Source organism: Berghia stephanieae, chromosome 3 (genome assembly GCF_034508935.2).
Source record: "Berghia stephanieae isolate SIO BIC M18660-M18661 chromosome 3, UCSD_Bste_1.3, whole genome shotgun sequence".
In the NCBI taxonomy this organism is placed as follows: Eukaryota; Metazoa; Mollusca; class Gastropoda; order Nudibranchia; family Aeolidiidae; genus Berghia; species Berghia stephanieae.
The window spans coordinates 104,399,183-104,426,682 of NC_088362.1; the positions used below are offsets into that span (position 1 = coordinate 104,399,183).

The 27,500-nt window shown below is 35.5% G+C and overlaps 1 protein-coding gene across 9 annotated transcripts in view; it reads right to left on the minus strand.

Moving 5' to 3' along the window:
• Positions 1-3,668: 3,668 nt before the first annotated feature.
• Positions 3,669-27,500, minus strand: part of LOC144969059 (retinal-binding protein-like) — a 37,758-nt gene continuing 13,926 nt past the window's right edge. For 4 of the 9 annotated variants that reach the window (XM_078908057.1, XM_078908054.1, XM_078908056.1 and 1 more), the window contains 11 exons: positions 25,013-25,139; positions 24,379-24,422; positions 20,801-20,863; positions 19,576-19,764; positions 19,252-19,327; positions 17,507-17,587; positions 16,733-16,816; positions 14,028-14,134; positions 13,091-13,230; positions 11,353-11,501; positions 3,669-6,956 (listed from right to left, as the gene is read on the minus strand). In XM_078908057.1, coding sequence (XP_078764183.1) covers positions 6,772-6,956; positions 11,353-11,501; positions 13,091-13,230; positions 14,028-14,134; positions 16,733-16,816; positions 17,507-17,587; positions 19,252-19,327; positions 19,576-19,764; positions 20,801-20,863; positions 24,379-24,422; positions 25,013-25,139 — 1,245 coding nt within the window. In that variant the 3' untranslated portion in view covers positions 3,669-6,771. Of the gene's footprint in view, positions 6,957-9,900; positions 10,059-11,352; positions 11,502-13,090; positions 13,231-14,027; positions 14,135-16,732; positions 16,817-17,506; positions 17,588-19,251; positions 19,328-19,575; positions 19,765-20,800; positions 20,864-24,378; positions 24,423-25,012; positions 25,140-26,799; positions 27,090-27,500 lie in introns of all 9 variants that reach the window. The other 5 variants (XM_078908059.1, XM_078908058.1, XM_078908061.1 and 2 more) reach the window with 3 other exon arrangements.

A 27,500-nucleotide genomic window follows, 5' to 3' on the forward strand; every position in this document is an offset into this window, starting at 1 on the left:
ATAATAATAATAATAATAATAATAATAATAATAATAATAATAATAATATAATAATAATAATAATATAATAATAATAATAAATAATAAATAATAATAATAATAATAATAATAATAATATAATAATATAATAATAATATAATAATAATAATAATAATAATAATAATAATAACAATAATAATAAAATAATAATAATAATAATAATAATAATAATAATAATAATAATAATAATAATAATAATAATAATAATAATAATTTATTGAGCGCTCCTCCATATCACGAGGAAGTGCTCAGAGCGCTTTACAAGGGCATCAACAATTCAATTGGAAAAACAAAGCCTTGAGATGCTTTTTTAAACAATTCTTCCGATGAAGAATGCCCTATTGATATTGTAAATTTGTTCTAGAGGGTAGTGGTATGGCTATTTATAGAAAATGATCGTCCTCCACGTAAGAGTTCTCCCTTGAGTGACAAGCAATTTTCCATCGGATGACGAGCGAAGGGATCAGGTTGGTGTATATAACTCCAATTTATCATTAAGATAAGTTGGTTGATATGTGTTGAGGCATTTAAAACACAATATCAGAACTTTGAACTATATTCGCTCCTTAGCAGGAAGCCAATGGAGCTCTTTTTTCAGAGGTGACGCATGATGTTTCTTGCTGCCCAAACACCTTGCCCATTCCCCCCCCCCCCCCCCCCACCCCAACACCCCCCCATTGACTTTTCCCCTCGCCCCCTCCCCCCTAAACTGTTCCGCTACTACTACTACTACTACTACTACTACTACTACTACTACTACTACTACTACTACTACTACTACTACTACTACTACTACTACTACTACGATTACCACTACCCCTATTGCTATAACCACTACTACTACTTCTACTGCCACTTCTACTACTACTATTACTTTTCTGCTGCTGCCGCTGATACTACTACTACTACTACTACTACTACTACTACTACTACTACTACTACTACTACTGCTGCTGCTGCTGCTGCTGTGTGTGGTGGTGGTGGTGGTGGTGGTGGTGGTGGTGGTGCTACTACTACTACTACTACTACTACTACTACTAGTAGTAGTAGTAGTAGTAGTAGTAGTAGTAGTAGTAGTAGTAGTAGTAGTAGTAGTAGTAGTAGTAGTAGTTATATTACTGCGACTTCTTCCAATATTAGAATTCTATTATGTCTCTTTATCATCTTCATCCATCGTGGCTTGTGCTCTTGAGCAAGTTGTCGGTCAGCTGTCTCCACGAATCACGATCCTCTGCGGTGCGCATGAAATCTGTGTTGCCTTTAAAATCACATTTGGCCATTCTTAGGTTATTCAAATAAGTCATTCTTTGTCTTCCTCTGGCTCTCTTTCCTTCGATCATCCCAGATGTTACCAACATTTCTATTCCGTCTCTTCTCCACACATGTCACAGAAACCGTAACTGCCTCTTTCTGATGGTATCGATCAATATTCCTCCCTTTCTCACCTTCTCCAACACTTCCTCGTTCGTATACCTGTCTGTCCATGATAGCCTCAACATTCTTCTCCACATCTCAAATGCCTCTAACCTGTCGTAATTCTTTGCCAAGCGTCCACGTTTCACAGCCGTATAAAGGGGTACTTATAAAATATGTTTCTACTACTTTCATTCTGGGCTTCAACCTTAGGTTGTTGTTTGACAGAAACGGTCGCATTTTATCGAACACGTTTTTTGCGATTGCTATTCTTTGTTTTATATTCTCTATGTCACGTGCGTCATGGGTAATGATTAAATATTTAAATTTCTTTACTTGTTTGATGGTCTCTCCTTTGCTTAACAAGTGGAAGATCGTGTTGTTGTCATTCTTTGAGACCACCATGCATTCGGTTTTCTTAACATTAAGTTTCAGGCCCATCTCTTCACTTTTGCACACCAGTATATCTAAAATTTTCTGCACGTGTTCACGAGAGTATGCCATCAGAGTACCATCGTCTGCATATCTTATGCTATTCATATTCTTCCCTCCAACGACGACGCCTTTCATATTTTCAATTTCTTTGAATATTATTTCACTATATACGTTGAAAAGGTCCGGTGATAAGACGCAACCTTGTCAATATTAAAGAAGCCCGATGTTTCATTATCAAGTTTGACACACGCTGTTTGATTCCAGTATAAGTTTTTCACAAGTCGAAGGTCTTTCTACACCGATCTTTTCTAAGATTTTTAATAGCGTTTCGTGCTGTACTGAATCAAAAGCTTTGGAATAATCAACGAAGCATAGATAAAGTGATTTTTGTTTTTCGATTGACCGTTGCATTATTGTTTTCAGTGTAAAGATTGCATTTATCGTACCCTTTTCTTTATTAAAACCAAACTGCTCGTCACTTATCTCTGGAGAGATCTTGCTCCTCATTCTTTTCATAAGTATTCTTAATATAATTTTTGTGGCCTGGCTCATTATGCTGATTGATCTGTGTTGGTCACAGCCAATAGTTCCTTGTTATTTGGGTATAGTAATGAATACTGATTATCTCAAAACATTAGGCAATTCACCCTTTTCCTATATGACATTAAAGGCTTTCGTCAGAATGTCTATTCCCAGATCGTCGAGGGCGTCAATCAATTCTATTGAGAAACTATCTTGGCCTACCGCTTTATCCCTTTTCATTTCTTTGCAAGCAGCTTCTATTTCTTCTCGAATAATCTGGGGACCCGTGTTCACAGTAGAGATTTCTTTATCCAAGCACGTCCCCCTTTTGTCATCCGCGTAAAGATTTTTTATGTATACTGCCCAACGTTCCAAAATTTCGTTGTTGTCGATAAGTATGTTACCGTTTGCGTCTTTAACGAATTTTCTTGCCATGGCTGGTCGTTTTCCACTTAGATCTTGTATTGACTGGTAGAATTGTTTGGTGTTAGATTGTTTTAGTATTTCAATTCTGTGACATGCATGTTCAATATAATCTTTCTTTGCTCTCTTACACTCACGTTTTATAATCTTATTATTATGCATTGCTGTTGCGTTCTAGTTTTCGTCTTTCGTTCATCAGTTTCAAGATCTTGTCATCCATCCACTTTTGTTTTGGTTCGTGATTTTTCACAGATGGAATAGTTTCTCTTGCAGATTCTCTGATGCAGTTCGATATTCGATTCCAGTACTCATCTATGTTTATATCTGATGTCAAGTTTTCACTTTTTCTTTCACGCATTCTTTGTAATCATTTTTATTTGATCGTTAATTCTCAATAGATCTAAGTGCAGTTTTGGTTCCACTTTCTTTTTCTTTATTTGGGGATCGGGGGTAGGAGTGTGGGCTCACGCCGCGTTGTCATTGATACCCAATTACGTGGGAAGACAATGATGACGCTCAAGATAGATTATTACTGGTTTTCAAATAATAATAATAATAATAATAATAATAATAATAATAATAATAATAATAATAATAATAATAATAATAATAATAATAATAATAATAATAATAATAATAATAATAATAATAATAATAATAATAATAATAATAATAATAATAAAAATAATAATAATAATAATAATAATAATAATAATAATAATAATAATAATAATAATAATAATAATAATAATAATAATAATAATAATAATAATAATAATAATAATATTAATAATAATAATAATAATAATAATAATAATAACACCAACAACATTATAACGTAGACATTGAAGTGTTTATTGGACCTGTATTTATATATGCATACACGGAACAATATAAATGGTAATTAAGTAGCACAACCAATATTGACCACAGTTATAGCAATAGTGTAGTAGTAGTAGTAGTAGTAGTAGTAGTAGTAGTAGTAGTAGTAGTAGTAGTTGTAATAGTAGTAGTAGTAGTAGTAGTAGTAGTAGTAGTAGTAGTAATAGTAGTAGTAGTAGTAGTAGTAGTAGTATAGTAGTAGTAGTAGTAGTAGTAGTAGTAGTAGTAGTAGTAGTAAGTAGTAGTAGTAGTAGTAGTAGTAGTAGTAGTAGTATAGTAGTAGTTAGTGTAGTAGTAGTAGTAGTATGTATAGTAGTAGTAGTAGTAGTAGTAGTAGTAGATAGATATTAGTATAATAGTAGTAAGTATAGTAATGAATTATTAAAATAATAACGATGATGATGATGATGATGATGATGATGATGATGATGATGATGATGATGATGATGATGATGATGATGATGGTTTTAAAAATGCATATCAAAAGCTGAAGAATTGAGCATTTAATAGAAATGGTAGTTGGATACAAAATATGCGTGAAAAAACCCAACATTTTTTAATGGTGCAATAATTATGTCAACATCTAAATATGTAAGGTCATTAACTCTTTTTGGCAGCTTCGTCAACGTAATGACAAGCACATAGGATAAAAGATGAAACTGTTATAGCCAATTTATCAAAACGCAAATTTGTTATACCACCATCTTCTGACTCCACATATTATGTTAATTACAAAGTGTACAATCCATATGTCGTATATAGTGATTTACAAAAGAAACTAGACATTGAATTTGCTAGTATCGCACAGAAGAGAAAACATATTGGTACGTGGCATATATCTTTAAAAAGTATACAAAGTTTTCTTTCTATTATATATCGCATTTCTTTATTGCCGCAAATGACGAGCAGATGCGGACCGCCAAAACAGGTCGATACGAAAGTTACATAGAGCTCACCATACCTGTAGATAGTTCGAAGTTGACGTCTCTCGGGTCTTTGTTATTGTTTTTTGCCATCCGCGTTTATGAGTAATGCTCACTGAACTGTATTAACCTGACTATAAACGTACATGGATACACTCAGTTTTGTGAGTTGTCCGTTATACTTCTGGATGACAATGTTATGAGCTTCTTAGCCAAGCGCATACTATCTATATATTATTTCAAATATTTATTTCAATAAGCATTGCTACATAGGAGTAATCGCACCAAATGTTCATGCTCAGCAGTGAGCGTTGTTTGAAATGTCCCCAACCGTTGATTCGACCAAAGGTGACCACTTTGCAAGAAATTGCTCGACTGAGATGGCACGTCAACTCCTGGATTGGGATCAGAAATAAATGTGGGACGGCATTTTGTTTACCGACGAATTGTTTTTTTTTTGAAGTTAATTCCAGAGATAAACGATCTTCGTGCTTTCGATGTCGAGGTGAACGTTTCAATGGCCAAACCATTCTTGAGTTCAACAGTCACGACGTCACTTCCCTCTTAATGACTGGTTCTAAACTATCGGAACAATGGCGGACGCCCTTATGAAATACTTCTCCGACGAGTATAAAATTGTACCCAGGGGAGAATACCATTATAAATCTGATCATGTTTTGACTTTTATCATAGTAACTTAGTAAACAGTTCTAAACTATCGGAACGATGGCGGACGCCCTTATGAAATACTTCTTCGACTAGCATAAAATTGTACCCAGGGGAGAAAACCATTATAAATCTGATCATGTTTTGACTTTGAAACATTCCGATCACATGACATATGTCAAAGTTCTCGTCAGCATGAAGAGTAAAAATCAACGTTTTTCTTTGTTTAGAACCAAGCTGCTCGTTGCTGGGTGGACGTGACGTCAGACTATTGAATCCTATTGGTGGTAGAAAAAAAAACTGAGCTAATACGAATCAACCAATGATTCAATTCAGACCTATTCATCAGTGCTATTCTTGAACCAAAATGGTCGTCCCGTTTATTCTGAATCAGAGTAATCATATGGTGATATTCCAGTTTGATAACGCCTCGACACATAGACTTGACAAATATAGGGAATGAGATTAGCGGAAGAGTAGCGTCCATTGATGGGACGTCACCCATAGTCTGTGACGTCACCGGTGGAAACGTTATTAGAGAGAGAACGTCATCTTGGTTGTGCGCATGCGTCTCTCGTGAAGAACTTCTTTCAATTCTTTTCTCTCACAATTTACTGCAAATCAACATAGAAATGCCCCAGACTTGAGTAAAATATGGCAAACACACGAGGACTTATTACTACTAAAGCCTAAAAGAGTTAATGATCTCATAGACTAACTCTACAAGTCGCTTGCTTTTCGTCGAAGTGAAAGGTGTGAGATTGTTTTAATTATGCCACTGCATGTTTGGATAAAAATACTCTACCATAATAGTTGTGAACACGTGTGTATGAAAGGTGCCAGACAAAGCATGAAAGAACAATTCAAGAAAAAAACCCATCCCCAAAAAATCAGCCTACTTAAAAAACTTTTTTTTATTAAATCACATCCCAAAAAATCAGTCGAGGTAGATTGATTTTATGGGGATGGATTTTGTCTTGTATTTTCCTTCCTTGGTAGGTCTGGCACCTTTCATACACACTTGATCAGATCTTTATCTTATACAGATGTCTGCTCCCTAGTTTCTTAATTTGATACCATAATAGGTTATACATTCCATGTCAAAATTTAAGCATGGTGATATTGTGATTATCAACTGTAATTTCATGGTTTTCATCAAACATATCGTTCCTGATATTTAAAAAAAAAATAGCTTTTATGCGTATATTTTGAAAGAATTATTTTTTTTAATAAGAAAAGAAGAAGAAAAAAAACCCCATCCCGGCACATAATTTTATAAGGGTCACTTCCGACTGGGGTATTCAGTTGTCTGCTGTAAAATGTAAAGTGCCATTTTATCTAAGTGCCCGATTTTACGAACAGTACAAGAATAATATTGTAAAGAAACCGCATGGAGCCTATAAATTCGATATCAAGCTTTCTGAAAATTCGTTGATACCTTTACAATAGAGGGACCTAATTCATTTGATCAAAGTTTTGTAGTGTAAATATTTGAGTTGTCTCCCTTTGCTATATCGTCCCAGGACACGCCTTCTTTCAACATTCGAGAAATGTCGTTGCTGAGCTCTTTGTCTACGGGATCGATTACTTCAATGCTGTAGTGGATTTGTTTACCTCTTGCCCAGCTGAATGTGTTGTCAAAAACTATCGTATCTGTAGATTAAAAAAAAACAAACAAATTAATTAATCAATTAAATTTCTGGTTATTGTGGAGTTTATATCTTTAAGACCAAGATCCTTATTCTTCATAATATTGCATGCGACAAGACTGAAAGAACGAATTGACGTTGAAACGTTCCTTGTTAAGTATTATAATATATTGTTATATTATATTTCTATTATTTTGATTATAGCTCAAAATTTTTACGAACATACATATTATACAATCTTTATCTCTCGGGAATCTCAGCGCCTGCTTCTCTGTTTTATAATTATAGGGAATGAGATTAGCGGAAGAGTAGCGTCCCTTGATTGGACGTCACCTATAGTCTGTGAGTCCTCGCACGAGAGACGCATGCGCACAGCCAACATGACGTTCTCTCTCTAATAACTTTTCCGCCGGCGACGTCACAGACTATGGGTGACGTCCAATCAAGGGACGCTACTCTTCCGCTAATCTCATTCCCTATAGGCTATTCTTAAAAAGTAATCTTATTGAGGTGACAAGTCAATAACATGTATACGTTATTAGATATTAAAACAAAACAAAACATCAAGCTTTGATGACAACGAGATAATAAAAAAAAAGCGATACAAGAATGTACGAAAGCAATGTACAAATGTTGAGTCTTCTTTTTTATTAAAAACTATTTGGAAGTTGCTCTGCATAAGAAAATAAAATGGAAAATAAAACCCAGGTATCTATAAGAAAACTATTAGACGTTTGAATTAATGAATTTAATATAGCCATTTTGACCAAGAATAAATCTTTGATAAAGATTGAACAACATTGATAATTTTTAAAGATAAATAAAAAGTAAAGAATAGAAAAGAAAACTGAAAACAAAACTAGACGATCATACAACACAAGCAACAAAATCAATAAAGCTTCTTTAAGATCTTTCTAAAAAAAAAGACTGAAGGCCTCAGCCGCAGTGCAGCGCCACAAAATAAACGATATGGACTAAAATTCTTGCTCAAAGAAAAACATAATTTGACGTAGACAACGCGGTTTGAACATTGGACTTTCAATCGTGAGGATTGGACATCTCCCCCCCCCCCCCTTCCCCTCATCGATGTACCCGTTCTCGTCACCATCGTTGTCGTCATCATCTTTGTCATTTCCAATTAGATCTAAATGTCAACCTTTTCTCATATTTCTATGACCGAAACTTTTTAATAAAAGAATGCTTTTTTAATATATTTCCTTTCATGGATTATTAAGTATGTACTTGTTACGTAGCTGAATAATACTGGACTATTCTTGCACATATAAAAACATCAGTTATATCAATGACGTCTTTTCTTTTATTAAAAGACTCTTTGGCCACTATGCCACCACTATACCACCACTATGCCACCACTATACCACCACTATACCACTATGCCACCACTATGCCACCACTATGCCACCACTATACCACCACTATGCCACCACTATGCGACGAAACAAGCAACACAAATATAAAGTGGTCTCCGGCTAAGAGGTCATTTCTCAGCAGGCAGCAAAAAGTGCATTCTTAAACAGACGTCCCTTTAGCCGGAGTGAAAAAAAAACATGTGTGTAAGGGGTTGGGGGTGAGAAGGGGGGGGGGTGGTATCATTTGATTGTCAATGATGTCTTGTCGCGTTAATCAATTTTTAACATGGTCAGTAATCGAATAGGTGACAAAGATAGCAAAATGTCTAAACCCGGTGATGCATCTTAAGGTAAATCACTTTACATATCATATTGTCCCACACGACTCACGAGTATATGAGTACCTGGTTATAGGCAGCTAAGTCTTAAGAACGCGAGTACAAAAAAGGACCCATAACATGTGACTTTTTCTGTGCAAGGTGAATCCCTGGAAATGCAATGTATAACATGTCTGTAAAGTTTCATGTGTATTTTAAAAGGGGTAAAAATTGTACATATCTTTTTTTTTTCTCGTCATATTTCTGTCAATGACTTTTCACGATTTTAGCTTTATCTGCATGGGATAAATTTTATAAAGCCGAAAATAGAACAATCACAAAAGCAAAAGAATTAAAAAGATAATAAAAAACAAACAAACAAACAAACAACAACACCCAAAACTACACAATTTTACTGTCAGAATTAGTGACAGCATGTCGAACCTCATCAACAAATGAGCCATTGTAACATGCGTTACTTTGGCGACGGTTCCAGCACAGATACAAGTGTCCCTCCTCGTCGAGTTCTCAATTTTGATTTTCTTTTATAATGCTTATTAATTGTGGTTTGTGGTGATTTTAACTTAATGATTATAATATATCATTTGTTGCTGTTCCTAGAATTTATATAGATGACGTTTTAATGCGTTAACGGGCCCTGGACCATATGAAGAAGGGCCCAGGTAAAAGAGAAGTCGTTTCAAGGGAGAAGTTTTTATTTTCTTTTGACATGTTCAGTATGGGACAGCGTGGCTCAGCGGTATGGTCTTTGCTTCGTACCGAAAGGTACCATTTCGACTACCGCCGCGTTGTGTGGCCTTTAGCAAGTCACCTGGCCTTAGCTCAATTTTGCGGCGCTGCACTGCGGCTGACGCCTGGGTTATTCCAGTCTTTCCCTTGGAATAGACCCTAAAGAAAATTTCCCCTTAGAGATGAATATAGGGAATTATTTTTTTTTATTATTCATGACAATTTTAGAGGAAAAAACCCCAAAAAACAGGAGATGTGTCCTCCTAAGTGGGCAGTACTTAACACCAGTGTCTAGATGGGAGGAACTTAGTAACTTCTCATACAAAAGTTTCATATGTAAGAAAGAAAAAAAAAACCCACTTTGTTTAATGTAATGCAAAAACTTCAATACATTGAGTAAATACTTGTGTGTCGACGACGGTAACAGGAAAGCTCGATACAGAGTTAGAATCAAGAGTCATTGTCTACAAACAACAAGAGACAACATCAAAATCTACTCATCGCTTCATACAATATATAAGAGTGTCCCTGCTTTGAGTTGATGGTCACTTAAGATTTACATGGTGGTGAGTTCCTGTGTCCCACACTCATCATTGTTGATGACGTCAATGTAGTACAAGAGGCTCTTATCTCTCACTTTACTATAGGAATTGTCGAATACTACCGAGTCTGAAACAGGGTTGACATTACATTTTAAATATTTATAATATGAACCTCCGCTTTAATATGGTAGAATGTTGTAATGAACTAGATAAAGAAAATTGAGAATATAATCAAAATGATTAGAATTAAGATAAAATTTGAGCATTGTTATTTCGTTTTTTTTGTTTGTTTGTTTTGTTTTTTTTGTTTTTTTTTTTTTTGTTTTTTTTTCTTTTTTTTTTTTTTGTTTTTTTTGTCTTTTTCTATTTTAGATAGGGGGGGGGGATTCGTTTGTTGTTTTTGTTGTTGTTGTTGTTGTTGTTGTTGTTGTTTTGTTTTTTAATTTAGTTTTTGTTTTTGTTTGGTTGGGTTTTCGTTTGTTTATTGTATTGTTTGTTTGTTTTTTTATAAAGAACTTATGACATGAAACACAACGAACCCAATCTACTGAAGACATTTATTCCAACTCAAATAACTTAAGGTTAATTTTCATTTCAACCATCGTGTTTATCCCGATATAATCCTGTTTTGATTGAACATATAATATTGTATAAATAAAGGTACCCGTAACCTGGTGTTTCATTACAGATGGGTTCTACGTTCTACGTAGATGCTCCTTCATAAAATCTAAGCAGCATGCCTTTATTCCTGTTGTGACGCTTGAAGATATCAGATATTATCAGTTTCATTGCTTGGCTAAGACGAGAAGAGTCTATCGCACAAAATTACCAAATTTAGAATTAGATACACCTTATTGGGAAATGCAATGATGTCGCTTGTTGTCTTAAGATCTGTGTTTTTTGTTGTTTTTGTTTTGTTTTTGTTTTGTTTTTGTTTGTTGTTTTTTTGTTTTTTGTTTGGGGGGGGGGTGTTTGTTTTGTTTTTTGTTTTTTTTTCCACGTGAGGCCTGGATATTTGGGAACGCCATCTTACCACTCTGTTGCCAGACTTATTTGCGCGCACCTACATACTTTATTACTGGACTGATTTTGAACGTTGATGGCTCAAAAATATTTTTTTCAATCTAAGTTAAGTTCGATAATACAGTTGTATGATACTTAAAATAGATGAATACCTATTCGTATTAGCCTTTATTTTTTTGCAAATATTGCGGTTCTCCACTAGTTTATCAAATCTATAATCTGATTGGAGGCAGCTGTCCGATCTTTGTTGTTTTGCCTTGGATCGGCCGGAGGAAGACGTAGAGAAAGAGGCTTTAAAATAGTACACGTCAGCTGTCAGCTGTCTGATTGGTTGGATAATAACAAGAGCCACACACTTGGCTATCGTATTTAATACATCGTAAAAGTTGATAACTTACACGTTCCTGCAACATCACACGATAAGCTTCCGTCTTCCGGTACCATGTGACTGTTGACCCTCTCCACCTCAAGCACAGGAACCTTGGTCTTACCGTCATGACGGAACACACCAAACCCTATGTCGTAACCATCCGTCTTGAATTCCCATCTAAGTGAAAGAAAGAAAGGAATGACGTTCTTAAATTATGTGCCTTACAGAGAAATGCGTTTGACGTTCAGTTTCGTGAATGTGGATTGTGTTTGTTTCGTATTATAACAAAAAAGTAGCTCGAATATTTTTTCTGAGAGGGGTGTGGGGGAGGGGGGGGGGGGGGGGCGTGTCAGACGTAAAGCAGTTGAAATAGAAGAGTGGCTCTTCATTTTTCCATATTTTGAGAAATTAGATGACTATTTTCCCTAGAATCTCTTTTTGGGCATATTCTTTAATTCATATTCTTTAATTATGATTAGATCTCAAGCTGATCTCAATCAAAGGAAACGATTGTTTCGATTAATACACATAATAAAGATGACGCATCGGTTTTAGTAAAGAAGAGAAAATCTCAACAACAAAAAAAGAGGTAGACGTCTATAATCACCTAGGGAGTTTTGGAAACCACGCTTCAGTTTATGAGCAAGGTTAGCTCAATTGGATTCAGTAGTCTGATGTCACGCCGCCCGGCAACGGCGGCCATCTTGGTTCTAAACAAAGAAAATTATTACTTTTCACTCTTCATGCTGGCTAGAACTTTTCATATGCCTTGTGATCAGAATGTGTAAAAGTCAAAACATGATCAAATTTATGTGTTTTTTTTTCCTCTGGATACGCTTTTATGCTCGCCGGGGAAATATTTCATACGGGAGTCCGCTATTGTTCCGATAGTTTAGAACCGGTGTTACTAAGTTACCATGCGTCATAAGGAAGGAAGTGACGTTACGACTGTTGAAGAGTATTCCTGTGGTATTCTGAGGAGGTCCGATGGCCATTGGGATCAACTGGGCCAAGCTGTCATCTGATGGACTCTCTCATTACAGACCTTGGTATCGCTAATTTCTAGGTTGCTCTTCTTTTTGTCTTTTTTTTTTTTGTCTTTCCAGTTTATTTTTTAAGGCGTCGAAATGTCCACATTTCAAATTCTTAAATTTTTTTCAGGTACTTTAGTGAGAGCCCACTCTATATCATGCTATTTTATTTAAAGCTACATATCCCATGCTGTCGGGATTTATGTTGTTTTTCGTAGCGTGAAACGAGCCAATAATATGGTTGTACTTTATAAAATTTGCTGCTTTTGCAGCCGTTTTATAATCCTCTCATCGGTTGATTGTACATTATTATTTCAATCCTATGACACATCAATTGGGAATAATATCAATGCTGATGGTTTTCCTCGGATCCGCGGAAATCCGCGATTTTTTAGTCAGAGGAGGAATTTCCTCTTTTTTAAAAAAATATATTTCCCTCGATCCAAAGTACTGGCAGTGAGAGAATAGATGTGTGGTGGAACAAATAGCAGTTTCCCACTCTCAAGAAGTTAGCTAGAGTACGAATGATAGTTTATCATCTCAATTGCTCTAAAAAAAAGTGTGTGTGTTTGGGGGGGGGGGGCGTGAATGCTGTAAAAATAATGGGGCTTAAAGGCAATCATTCAAAATTTTGGCACCATCAGCACTGTAATACATTGCAATTTTAATATATGATTTTAAAAACGAGTAGATAACAGGTAAATCTTAAAATCTCTTCTGATTTAAGTCCCTCACCGTAATATACTTCCTTCTTTCTCCACTTTGAAATCCAAAGACAATTTATCGCCCCTGGACACCGTGGTTGTCTCCATGTTGTCCGGGCTCTCCACGTCCTTCAGAAAATATTCCTCGGGAACTTGACCACCTTGACAAATCTTGTGGTTTGATAATAGAGAGGTAAATAAATTAGTTACACGTCTAGAAATACGTATCAAATATCTCTTATCATGAAGGTATCGCATATATGGCTAACCATGCACGGGATGTTTTTGGGTTAATATAAATAAAAATAATGATGATGATGATGATGATGATGATGATGATGATAATAATAATAATAATAATAATAATAATAATAATAATAATAATAATATAATAATAACAATGATGATGATGATGATGATGATGATGATGATGATGATGATGATGATGATGATGATGATGGTGGTGGTGGGTGGTGGTGGTGGTGGTGGTGGTGGTGGTGGTGGTGTGTGGTGGTGATGATGATAATAATATAAAGGGTTCTAATGGCATGATTTAAAATTGTATATACTTTGGAGAAAACTAAGATAAACGTTGAGCAATTAGCCCAAAGCTCACTTGCAAGACAGAAGTTGCATTGCCCATGTGTATGACGAACGCAAACCCATTCAATCAAAATTAATCACTCTCTCCTACCGTGGCCTTTGTAAAGTTATGGCCTGATTCTGACCAAAACATGACGTCAAAATGCCAGTCTTTTGCCACAAAAGAAAAAAAATCATGAGTTGTATTTGATAGTTCAACCAATGAACCAACACACAAACTCTGTGTAACCATGAACTTTTATAGTCTGGTTAATACAGCTTAGTGAGAACAACAACAAACGCGGATGGCAAAATCAATAACAAAGGCCTGAGTGACGTCATCTTCGAACTATCTATAACATAACGATGGCTACGCTCATACTCACCATCGTGGTACATTTTGGGTTTCCATCCGGGTCTGTTTTGGTTCCACCAAGAAAGGCTGGCAGTTCTTCAGAATCGATGTATTCCAATAAGGTAGCTGAGTAGTCGGCTGGGATCAGATAAAAATTAAATAACTAGGTCTGTGGCTATGCGGTCTTGTCGTATGACACTCGCTTTCGGATCGGAAGGTCCTGGGTTCGAGCCTAGCCTCACGCTCGGCGCATAGTTGAGTCTATGAAAAAGGCTCTTTACTCAGATTCTCTCACCGTATTCAGGTGTAAAATGAGTACCTGGCCGTTAAAAGCGTTGTCTTTGTCCGAAAAATTGTAATTTCGCCTAACAGGCGTCATGTCCCGTCCTACATGTTAAATGTTGCTGTTGACCAGGAACCCCTTGTAAAGCGCTTTGAGCACATTTAGTGGATATTGCGCTATATAAAGCTCAATTTAAAAAAATAAATTTAGATGTGCACATTTCTATAGCGCATTTGTTCGGACTCATTTGCTTAAAGTGCTCCGCAATTCTTTTTTTATTCCTAATGGACAACTGAATATAGTTTGAAAAAATATCCTTAAATTCCCTGTTACTATATGTGACCCTCCGCCTCAAAACGGTATTAAGTCGGGATGGTTAAGATGTTGGAAATTGAATTTAGAGCCAGAAATATCAGACGTGTTGAGTTTGAATGTTTTATTGAGGAGAATGGATATCATATTTTAGGGTGCTAATTAATGTCAACAATTTATATTTTTGACCAGTTTTAACATTAAATTCGGCTTTTAAGCATCTGGTTCGTTCTGACATAATACCGTTTTGAGACGATGGGTCACATATTGGGGAGGGTTTTCTCTATTGTCCCACGTTCTAATTCTCTAGATATATTTAGAAGGTTTATCAGTGCACGGCGAATAGCTTTTCAAATCTACACATATTCAAAATCGTTAAGCTTTTCAATAAGTTGCATCGTTGAAACGACTTAAATAACCTACATTTCTCGTTTAAAGTTTTATTAGACTAATACAGGTTTTAACTACTCGTAATCCAAAATTACCAAAGATGTAAAACCTTGCAAATCTTTTTTACGTCGTCTTTGGTGAGTATTAAAGAATTATAGAAATAATATCGCTGTAATGGCGTTATCAAGATCGTGTTGTGTTTTATATAATTAAATTAAATCATTTCGTTTCTTTCATATTTAAAGATGGGAGTATTAATCATTTCAATTATCGAATATAAATGCCTATCATGTCCTGTCCTACATGTTAAATGTTGCTGTTGACCAGGGACCCCTTGTAAAGCTCTTTGAACACATTTAGTGGATATTGCTCTATATAAAACTAAATTTTTTAACATTTTTAAAATTGGACTCCCGTGTGCTATTGCCATATTCTAAGCTAGATTTTAAATTATGATTTATGCAGCGTTATCTACATTTCAACATCACTGCCGTTAAAGCTTTAATTGCAAGAAAATATTACTCTGATAATCTCCCTCTCTCTCTCTCTCTCTCTCTCTCTCTCTCTCTCTCTCTCTCTCTCTCTCATTCTCCCTCTCTAGTATGCTTACATGAAAGAAAAGAAGAAAGAAGAAGAAGAAGAAGAAGAAGAAGAAGAAGAAGAAGAAAAAGAGAAGAGAAGAAGAAAGAAAAGAAGAAGAAGAAGAAGAAAAGAAGAAGAAGAAGAAGAAGAAGAAGAAGAAGAAGAAGAAGAAAAGAAGAGAAGAAGAAAAGAAGAAGAAGAAGAAGAAGAAGAAGAAAAAGAAGAAAGAAGAAGAAGAAGAAGAAGAAGAAGAAGAAGAAGAAGAAGAAGAAGAAGAGAAGAAGAAGAAGAAGAAGAAGAAGAAGAAGAAGAAGAAGAAGAAGAAGAAGAAGAAGAAGAAGAAGAAGAAGAAGAAGAAGAAGAAGAAGAAGAAGAAGAAGAAGAAGAAGAAGAAGAAGAAGAAGAAGAAGAAGAAGAAGAAGAAGAAGAAGAAAGAAGAAGAAGAAAAAAGAAGAAGAAGAAAGAAGAAGAAGAAGAAGAAGAAGAAGAAGAAGAAGAAGAAGAAGAAAGAAGAAGAAGAAGAAGAGAAGAAGAAGAAGAAGAAGAAAGAAGAGAAAGAAGAAGAAGAAGAAGAGAAGAAGAAGAGAAGAAGAAGAAGAGAAGAAGAAGAAGAGAAGAAGAAGAAGAAGAAGAAGAGAAGAAGAAGAAGAAGAAGAAGAAGAAGAAGAAGAAGAAAGAAGAAGAAGAAAGAAGAAGAAGAAGAAGAAGAAGAAGAAGAAGAGAAGAAGAAGAAGAAGAAGAAGAAGAAGAAGAAGAAAAGAAGAAGAAGGAAAGAAGGAAGAAGAAGAAGAAGAAGAAGAAGAAGAAGAAGAAGAAGAAGAAGAGAAGAAGAAGAGAAGAAGAAAGAAAGAAGGAAGGAAGAAAGAAGAAGAAAAGGAGAAGAAGAAGAAGAAGAAAAAAAGAAGAAGAAGAAGAAGAAGACAAAACGACTTTTAACATCTTGGCTAGAAAACTTTCACTTGGTATGCCGACTGATTAAAGTGACCCCAAACTTGTTCGAAAGTCTTTAGACTAGAAGCTTCTGGAAATCACATGTTAAGAATTTTTCATTAGTTGGTCGTACTTTCAATTGATCGATATCATATGAGATAAAATTTTCTGACCAAAATGTTAAAAGGTGTATTGTCGGTGTACACAATTCTCCTAAATAGATCTTGAAAATTGCTTACATCCAAGGACGTGTATTTTATTTTTAGTGTCCTCGCTGATCAAGGGTCGACAAATCTTGTAAAGCAACGGGAATATTCTTGGTGCTGAGGAATATCATTGACAAATCCGTTTAGTAGAAGAAAAAAAAAACAGTTTTTTTTTTTTCTGAAGAGTCCAAAATAATTCGGTGTTTATTTTATTTATGTTTTGTAATTTGTCCTCACATTTACATCAGTATCGTAATGATGATGGTGATTATGATGATGCTGATGATGATGATGATGATGATGATGATGATGATGATGATGATGATGATGATGATGATGATGATGATGATGATGCTGCTGCTGCTGCTGCTGCTGCTGATGCTGATGATGATGATGATGATGATGATGATGATGCTGATGATGATGATGATGATGATTAAGATGATGATAATATGAAGAAGGACGATGACGAGCATAGTAATAATAATGGTAATAATAAAACTGATATCAAAGTATTAATATGATAATTATCATTATGATATTGATATTACGCAATATCAATAACAATAATGGTACAATATCCTAGACAATTTCAATTTCTCGCCATCAAAATCACAGGAAAAATATGACGAAGGGGGATAATTAATTCAAAAAGAGAATAAAAAAAATTAAAAGAAAATTGAGGTCATTGGCTCACATAGAGAGGGCGAGTGTTCCGACTCATGTGTATACATAATGTATTTCGTATTGATTACAGAGCATTAAACGATTATCTCATACAATATATTATTATGACATTAGACATACCATTTATCACAAACATTCGTTTGAGCATTTCGGGGTAGTTGTCCTCCAACACTTTCACTAGATGTAGATACATCTGAAGACCTGGAGTAGATTCAATATTATATTTAAGTGACGTTTAAAATAAGAATGTTTTAATAGGGAATGAGATTAGCGGAAGAGTAGCGGCCCTTTATTGGACGTCACCTTACAGAGAGAACGTCAACATGGTTTTGCGCATGCGTCTCTCTCGTCCTCGCTTTCGATGGAGTGTCTCATGCCGCTTTCACCGGAAGCGAGGACGAGAGACGCATGCGCAAAACCATATCGACGTTCTCTCTCTAATAACTTCTCCGCCGGTGACGTCCAATCAAGGGATGCTACTCTTCCGCTAATCTCATTCCCTATAGAGCAACATTTTCTGGGGTCAGATTATATTAAAAATTGTTCTAAGAGCCAATTTATGTCATTCTTCGACTTTGAAAACAAAATCAGCTTTTGCAAACAAACATTTATACGGAACAGATTTTCGTTGAATAGTTTAGTACAAATAAAGGAAACATTCCACAAGCGAATTCACTTACAACAAAATGATGATGATATTACGATTCTTTAAAGGAATAATTGATAAAACCATTCAAATGTCTCGAGATTGTTTTGATGTAGGTATGTTGTATGAATGCATATGGTCGACGACGAGGAAATATCGTAAAAATTCAAAAATTAAAATGATCAAATTGACTTGTCAATAGCATTTGACACCATCAATAAACATGTATTATCTTTGTCTTTAATTGAAACAAATAATCAAAGATGCAGGAGTGAAAAGTTTACTGATTCTGATGAGCAACAACATATCAATTTAAACAAGAATCATTGATGCGACATCAAACAATGTTTTTATAGGAGATGTGGATCACCTCAAGGAGACCACTTAAATCCCATTCTATATCAAATCTATATTGATTAAATACCGAAGGGAGTTTGGAAAATAATTAAACAATTTAACACCAATAAAAAAAGCAATCTGTCGACTGAGGTGGCAATAATTTAATGACGTTGACTTTTGAGGTACTGAATACATGAATATGATAAAATTTTAAGACATTTCACAGATTCACCATTTCGAAGTCAACAAAGGATGAATGGGATGGAGAAAAGCTCGTGGGAATAGATAGACACGAAATAAAATGGATAGAAACTGAAAAAGGTTCAATCCATAACGGGCCTTAACCCTCTCCTTACCAGCTATTTTCAGGATTTCCCCCAAAACTTCACACCCAACTATTATAAATATCACTCAGACACAATAGGAGTAAAATTCTTGCGAGACATAGTTTCTTTAGCAAAACATGCTCTAGAACACACTGTTCATTATCTTCAAATTTAATGATGTACAAAAGAAATTTGAATACGTAAAAGGTTGGTTGTATCGTAACGAATGTGACGATTTTCCTGGAGTTGGTAAGGAGAGGGTTAATGAGGATATTTAAAAATTAATTATTAATCCTTGCTTATGGGCCGAAACCTGGCTGCACATGTTATTACCAGGTCTGGAAACAGACGGAAATTATAGGCTTGATTTAACATTGCTGTATTGGAGAAAATTATAATTTGGTTTGAGAGTATTTCCATGACAACAATGAGCCCATAAAAATGTGGGTCATCAGACCTGCAAGTTCACGTGACAAGACTGGTTAAGTGTTTGATTGGATTAATTTAAAGAAAAATAAAGGATAATTACGCAATTGTGACATTTAAACTCTTACCTGGTCTCCATAGCATTTTCCTGGACACACCATCCATGTCAAATATAACTGTCAAACCATCCACACGCTTGTTGAGCTGCATGGAATGTATTGTATGAAATAATCCTTATGAAAATAAAAGAGCTTACAGAAAACACTTCGTTAAACTATTGAACGTTTTTAAGTTTTAGACGGCATTGATTTGGTAAAATTAGGTTGAAAAATTAATTAGGGTTTGTAATGTAAATTACTTGTTCAATATTATGATCATTGAGTTGCGGAAGTAAATATTCCATATCTTATTATCAGCTGTCGAAAGCCAGTTTGCTCTACAAACGGTCTCACCTTTTTAGACATTTCTTCCCAATCTTTGACATGCGTTTCACACTGGCGTAGTTTAAACTTTTCCATGTCGACTTTCCTGGCTGAGTACATTAACCCTTTCATGTCCAGACGTCCGTATAATTCCACGCGCAGAGGAGAGCCCTGTTTGTCGTGGCCACACGTACCCCCTGTCACGTATTTGGTCAGAACCTTGTCATGACGATGAAAAAAAAGATTGAGTGAGTCAGTGATGTGGACTTCAAGGAATAGGATATTAACCAGTTAACTTCTGTGTAAACGCATATTCTTACAGCTTCACATGCACATGCAACTTTTCTTTGTCATGGCATGTATTAATTTGGTAAATACCTAAAAGGCCCGGTGTATATGAAACGAAAATTCGGTTCTTCATTACTCTTGTTATTTTACAACACTTTCGGGCCGGTGGGTGCTTGGTTCTGCTCCCGCTGTGTGAAGAGCAAAAATGAATTCTTTGAAAATGCTCTTTTACTCACATTCTCTCACTGAACTCTGGTGTAAAATTAATATCTGTGTTCCGTAACAACGTTGTCTCTGTTGAGAAAAGAAATTGTTTTCTCGCCTGACAGGCATTGTTTCTCGTACTTTATGTTAAGTGTTGCTGTTGACTTGGAAGTCCTTGTAAAGAGCTTTGAACTCATTTATTGGATAATGTGCAACATAAAATCTTCATAGTTAAATAAAATAATTATCGTTTACTTGTCAACATAATGAAACAATGTGAGAGCCACTGAGTTATTTATGGGGTAGCGTGGCTCAGCGGTACGGTCTTTGCTTCGTACCCGAAAGGTACCGAGTTCAAATACCCGCAGCGTTGTCTGACCTTGAACAAGTCACCTCACAGACTCTCTCACCAGCCAGTTTTGATACATCTGCCCATCTCACTAATTTGTTAGTCACCTCGCCTTTGCTCAGTTTGCTGCGCTGCACTGCGGCTGACGCCTGAGTTATTCCAGTCTTCCCTTGGAATAGACCTTAAAGAAAAATGTCCCCTATGGGATGAATAAAGGGAGTTTTATTCATATTATTATTTTATTATTGAAAACGTGTAGAAGTGTGTCATTATTGATACAAGTCCTTCAAAATAATATAATTCTCTTCACATTTTTGTTTCTACGAGAAAAGTGTGACAGATGAATATTGGATCTTGAAAAATTCAATTCTAACAGCTAAAACAATAACTTAATATGATAATTATAATTATCACCTCAGGCGGAACGTAATCAGTGAGTAGAGAGTCCACTTTCATCTTGTCACGGTAGGCCATGCTCTGGTGATCGCGTGTATGACGTCATAACGCATCACAGGAAAGCCGCATTAGTGCAAATTGCCACGCACATCATCATTGCATGTGTGTGTGTGTGTGTGTGGGGGGGGGGGGGGGAAGAAGACAGGGAATGACTTGATTAGTCGTCATATATAAATTCAGAAATGCAATGGCGCACTCTTGCAAAACACTTTTTTTTTTATTTTGACCAAAAATTATTTTTACGTTTTTTAACGGTCAGCATGTCAAAAAAACTCAAACCTAAGGCTTCAAAGAAGGCATAAGAAAAATCTAGTAGTGCAGGGTTGATTCTATTGCCAATGTTATGTTTTTTTCCCTACACTTAACGAGGCATACCCATGGTTGTGTAGAACTATGTATGTATAACGAAAGATACATCAGATAAGCACGGCAACAACTACAACACATATGTGGCAAGCTATGACAGAAATCTCATTAATTAATGAAAGTACATTGTACATCATTCATCAGTAACGATATTATTGTGATAAAATACCACTAAAATAAGACTGATGAGAATCAGACAATTCATGGCCAAGCCAAGTCAGTCAATCACTAAGATATATGTGACCCATCGTCTCAAAACGGTATTATGTCGGGATGAACCATATGCTACAAAGCCAAAATTGACTCTAAACTGGTCAAAAACTTGAATTGGTGTCCTGAAATATCATATCCATTCTCCTCATTAAAACATAAACACAACCCAAGTCTGATGTTTCTGGTTATATATTCAATTTTCAGCATCTTAATCATCCCGACTTAATACCGTTTTGAAGCGTAGGGTCACATATTGTATATTGATGTGATTTGCTACAGTTGTTTATTCATTTGAAGCCAGGCTTTCAAAGATAATTGCCGTCTTGTGGCCATAACATGGCATGCCTTCAGAGTTGCAGCTGGTGGAAATTTTCGAAAATGCCTATAAGATTGTGATATGTAATTTCTGCACGGTATGTGCGGCTATGTGGTCGAGTGGTATGTCGCTTTGGGATCGGAAGGTCCTGGGTTCGAGCCTCGTTCAGCGCATAGTTGAGTCCTTGGAGAAGGCTCTTTACTCACATTCTCTCACCGTGCTCAGGTGTAAAATGAGTACCTGGCCGTTAACAGCGTTGTCTCTGAAAAAAATTGTAATATCGCCTAACAGGCGTCATGTATCGTCCTACAAGTGAAATGAAGGAATGCGGAGTAAAGTCCCAATTGGTGAAAAAAAATTGTATGCCCTTCAACTCCACTAAAAAGTATCACGATTCACTAAGTTTGTTGTTTATTATGTATCTACATTGTATAAAGATTAATGTCACCAAATACAATAAGAATCAACGCGCCAAAGCGAAAAGAAAGAAAGAAAGAAAGAAAGAAAGAAGAAGAAGAAGAAGAAGAAGAAGAAGAAGAAGAAGAAGAAGAAGAAGAAGAAGAAGAAGAAGAAGAAGAAGAAGAAGAAGAAGAAGAAGAAGAAGAAGAAGAAGAAGAAGAAGAAGAAGAAGAAGAAGAAGAAGAAAGAAGAGAAGAAGAAGAAGAAGAAGAAGAAGAAGAAGAGAAGAAGAAGAAGAAGAAGAAGAAGAAGAAGAAGAAGAAGAAGAAGAAGAAGAAGAAGAAGAAGAAGAAGAAGAAGAAGAAGAAAGAAGAAGAAGAAGAAGAAGAAGAAGAAGAAGAAGAAGAAGAAGAAGAAGAAGAAGAAGAAGAAGAAGAAGAAGAAGAAGAAGAAGAAGAAGAAGAAGAAGAAGAAGAAGAAGAAGAAGAAGAAGAGAAGAAGAAGAAGAAGAAGAAGAAAGAAGAAGAAGAAGAAGAAGAAGAAGAAGAAGAAGAAGAAGAAGAAGAAGAAGAAGAAGAAGAAGAAGAAGAAGAAGAAGAAGAAGAAGAAGAAGAAGAAGAAGAAGAAGAAGAAGAAGAAGAAGAAGAAGAAGAAGAAGAAGAAGAAGAAGAAGAAGAAAGAAGAAGAAGAAGAAGAAGAAGAAGAAGAAGAAGAAGAAGAAGAAGAAGAAGAAGAAGAAGAAGAAGAAGAAGAAGAAGAAGAAGAAGAAGAGAAGAAGAAGAAGAAGAAGAAGAAGAAGAAGAAGAAGAAGAAGAAGAAGAAGAAGAAGAAGAAAGAAGAAGAAGAAGAAGAAGAAGAAGAAGAAGAAGAAGAAGAAGAAGAAGAAGAAGAAGAAGAAGAAGAAGAAGAAGAAGAAGAAGAAGAAGAAGAAGAAGAAGAAGAAGAAGAAGAAGAAGAAGAAGAAGAAGAAGAAGAAGAAGAAGAAGAAGAAGAAGAAGAAGAAGAAGAAGAAGAGAAGAAGAAGAAGAAGAAGAAGAAGAAGAAGAAGAAGAAGAAGAAGAAGAAGAAGAAGAAGAAGAAGAAGAAGAAGAAGAAGAAGAAGAAGAAAGCTTGATGAAGTCTTTTTAAAAAAAAATCAAATCCTGTTAAAATGCCAACCGGTAGAAGCTGATATTATGTGCACATTGGGTAAAAACGACGTATATTTACTTGCAGGTCTGATAACCCGAATTGTTATGGACTCATTGTTGTAGTGTATCTATGTGGTCTAGTGGTATGACACTTGCTTTCGGGTCGGAAGGTCCTGGGTTCGAGCCTCGCGCTCGGCGCATAGTTGAGTCCTTGGAAGAGGCTCTTTACTCACATTTTCTCACCGTACTCAGGTGTAAAATGAGTACCTGGCCGTTAACAGCGTTGTCTTTGTCCGAAAATTTATAATATCGCCTAACAGGCGTCATGTCCCGTCATACAAGTTAAATGTTGCTGTTGACCAGGGACCCGTTGTAAAGCGCTCTGAGCACATTTAGTGGATATTGCGCTATATAAAGCTCTATTTTTTTTTACTCTCAAAGCAAAATATATTCCAATACAAACAATGTTAAATCAAGCCAATGATTGCGTTCGGTTATCAGACCTGCAAATATGTACACGTCGGGTTGAAGACATTGTTAGCATAAAAATTTGATTTGTTCCTTTATGGAAAATGCTTGACGACATGAAACAACAGATGCTAGACGCTAGTAATAAAAATATACATGCTGGTATTATTGATTGGTTGTTTGTTTTTTTCTAGTTAAACCATAAAACAGTGGGATCTTATAAGATATAAAAAATAAGTTAGAATATGTTTTATGAAATCGATGAAATTAGAGTTGATACTTATGATATCACAATATCCAATAATAATAATAATAATAATAATAATAATAATAATAATAATAATAATAATAATAATAATAATAATAATAATATAATAATAATAATAATAATACTTTATTGCATCCCAAAAAGGAAATATTTTGTACAGACGTGTTACAATTTACACAATAATATAAAAATACAATGGAAATAGGATATATATATATATATATATATATATATATATATATATATATATATATATATATATATATATATATATACATTTTGCCATGGGAGTTACGGAATACTATGGTAGGATTTTTGTAACCTTAAATTGAAAGGCATTAATTAATGCAATCTGACAACTCTTGCGGTTACTTACAGTTCTGAACATGGACTCAGCTTTCGTTACATCGAAGCTTCTGGCTGAAAAATAAGATAAGGTTAATATAAATAATTTGAATATACAACCAAATGAAAATTGTACACGATCAAAATGGATCTAGGCCCGAAAGAAGCACAGTTTGAAAGAAGCACTGTAGATTTTGTAAATGCACAAGCATGGCTTGTAGCAAAGATGATAGAAAAAGTAGACATTTACCATCCCAGGGATAGCTATGTCAGCAGCCTTCGATACGACCCACCGCCAAGCTCTTTTACATGTTTTGGATAAGATGGATTTTCAAGATGAATTCAATTAATTTATCCGTTTCCTAATTAGCAAACCTGGATAGCAACTCAGATGAACGATGCCTCAAGGCACACTCCAAGGAGACAGTCTCAGCCCCATCTTATTTCTACAAAGATCAAATTATACTTGTGAAGAATTATACTAATCTACAGCTCTCAAAGCAATTTCGGGCATTTATAGAGAGGAGGAAGAGGAGAAGAAAGCTGAGGGATGAGAGAGAGAGAGAGAGAGAGTGAGAGAGAGAGAGAGAGTGTCTGTGGAAAGGGGGGGGGGGCATTTCACTTAAACTTAGTTAAGTCCGCACAAACCCCCCACAATATCTCACCTTTCAGCCATTTCCGGAGAGCATTGTCATCTGGTAAGTTATCGAAATCTTGCAGTCTCATTTTCAGTTCGTTCAAGGCCACATCCTCCTTGGATTCCTTAGTACCGTTGACTTGTGTTAGAGAATACTGAGGGAACATTTAATAAAGTGTGAGCTTTTGAAATGCGCGATATCAACTAGATATGCTCGAAGGGCTTTACGTGAGGTCCCAAGCTAATAGCAACACTTAACATGTAGGACGAATCATCACACGTGTAAGACACTATTCCATTTTGTTTTCGATAGATATAACGCTGTATCCGCCTAGGCACTCATTTTATTCTCGAGAATTCGCTGAGATAATGTGAGTTTTTCAATAACTCACCTTTGCGCCGCCCACAGCGGGTTTCAAACCAGGGAATAGGTCAAACTCCGAGCCTCATACCACATGTCTACAAAGCCACACATAATTGAGTGGAAGACGTAGATAGCAATTGGAATAATCAAAAAGAACTTTCACATGGAAATGAAGTTCACCTGATTTTGTTAAACAGTGACTCTCTTTACATGTGTATAAATCATGACGTAACTATAGTACTATAGTCGACAATGGTATAAATAAATTTACAATAAATAGATAAATTGACGGGGTTAGTTCTATACAATGTCCAAGTCCGGTTTGACCATAAATTAAAACAACACCGAAAGCCGTGGATCTTTCGTTATTTCCTGAACCTCAACAATTACTTCTGTATCTTTTACTGAAGCGGAAGAAATATCAACTGATTCATCAATTTACCATCTAGATCAATTGCATCATAACTATAGTCAGTAAATTCTAGAAGCGGCCAGACAGGACTTGGTTACGGTTTAGAACTAACCTCTTCGAGAGCAGGCCGAGATAACTCAGGCTAAGCCCTGGAATTGTGTCATTAGGTAGAGCCCAATATATACGTCGGTGTGAGTTAATACTAGAGAAAATTGAAAGTCGCTTCATCAAATAATTTCTATTTCTATCTGTTAAATCTTTGATAGTGTGAGAAAACTTGTTCTATCCTGTATTTACACGTCTGATAGCCCAAGTTATTATGGTCTCATTGCTGTAACTGAAATCCTGCCAAGCTATCATAAAAAACTATCTATTGATGGTGTGTGTTTAATAGTTAATTATTTTATTTTGTCCTTTGGTTAATTATTGATTTTACCTGTAAAAATTGGAAATTCTATGTTAAGGTATTTTTCACATGGGCAATTGCCTAAATAATTGAATTGAATTGAATAATATGTAAAATACCAGTTCTGCCTGCTAGATCAATCGCACCAACACATAGAGCTATGTGAAACTTTAAAAGTATAAAGATCTAAACAATAAATATACAAAATTGACGCCACTCAGGTCTTTGTTTTTAGACAGCCGTTTAAAAGATTAGGAGGAGGAGGAGGAGGAGGAGGAGGAGAAGGGGGAGGAGGTGGAGGAGGAGAAGAAGAGGAAGAAGAAGAAGAGGAAGAAGAAGAAGAAGAAGAAGAAGAAGAAGAAGAAGAAGAAGAAGAAGAAGAGGAGGAGGAGGAGGAGGAGGAGGAGGAGAAGTAGCGTAGAAACAACGATGCCACACATTCTCCATTGTCTAATTTCCAATATTGACGCCACTCAGATCTTTGTTTTTAGACAGCCGTTTAAAAGATTAGGAGGAGAAGAAGAAGAAGAAGAAGAAGAAGAAGAAGAAGAAGAAGAAGAAGAAGAAATAGCGTAGACACAACGGTGCCACACATTCTCCAGTGTCTAATTTCCTAATAGATTGTGAACTCACCTCTGTACCAGCCATGCTGAATAACGATGGAATAAGAACTTAAAATCCAAAAATGATTAATCCACACTAAAAAATAATTGCTTTAATTTGTGTTGTTATCTAGACTTCTCGTACGAATAAACGTATAATGTAGTGAATCACAAAATTGGCAGGACTCTTATTTCGATTTCCCGTGGAAATGTTAACCTGCAAGGCGCTTTTCTTTTACATCCTATATGAGATCAAAATTTATAGTTTTACACAATCACAATTTTAGCACAAAAATGTTCAACACATTAAAGTCTCGTCATCTGTTATTGTTATTGGAAAGAACAAGTAAATATAATGGGCTCAATAAAACAGAAATATATTTTGCACTAAAATACAACAACCAATGAATTGCTCCGTGGGGTAGGTGTGTGTACAGTGCTCAGTGGGATGTTTTAACAACTTCCACTTAAAGGAAAAATAGTTATGATTTACGAAGATTTACAATTTTCATTCAATTATCTGATACATCAGGACAATTTAACTCAGTACTAGTACTATTTTGAGATACTGTAATGTTACCATTGCAGATCAATAGATTGCTGGTTATGTTGAGAAGGTCATGAATTATTCTATTATTGACTGACAGACTTAGCAGGTTGTTATGGTAAGGGTGACAATAAGGAAAAAATAATATAAGACAGATAGATGAATAAGATGGTAGAACGAGTTAA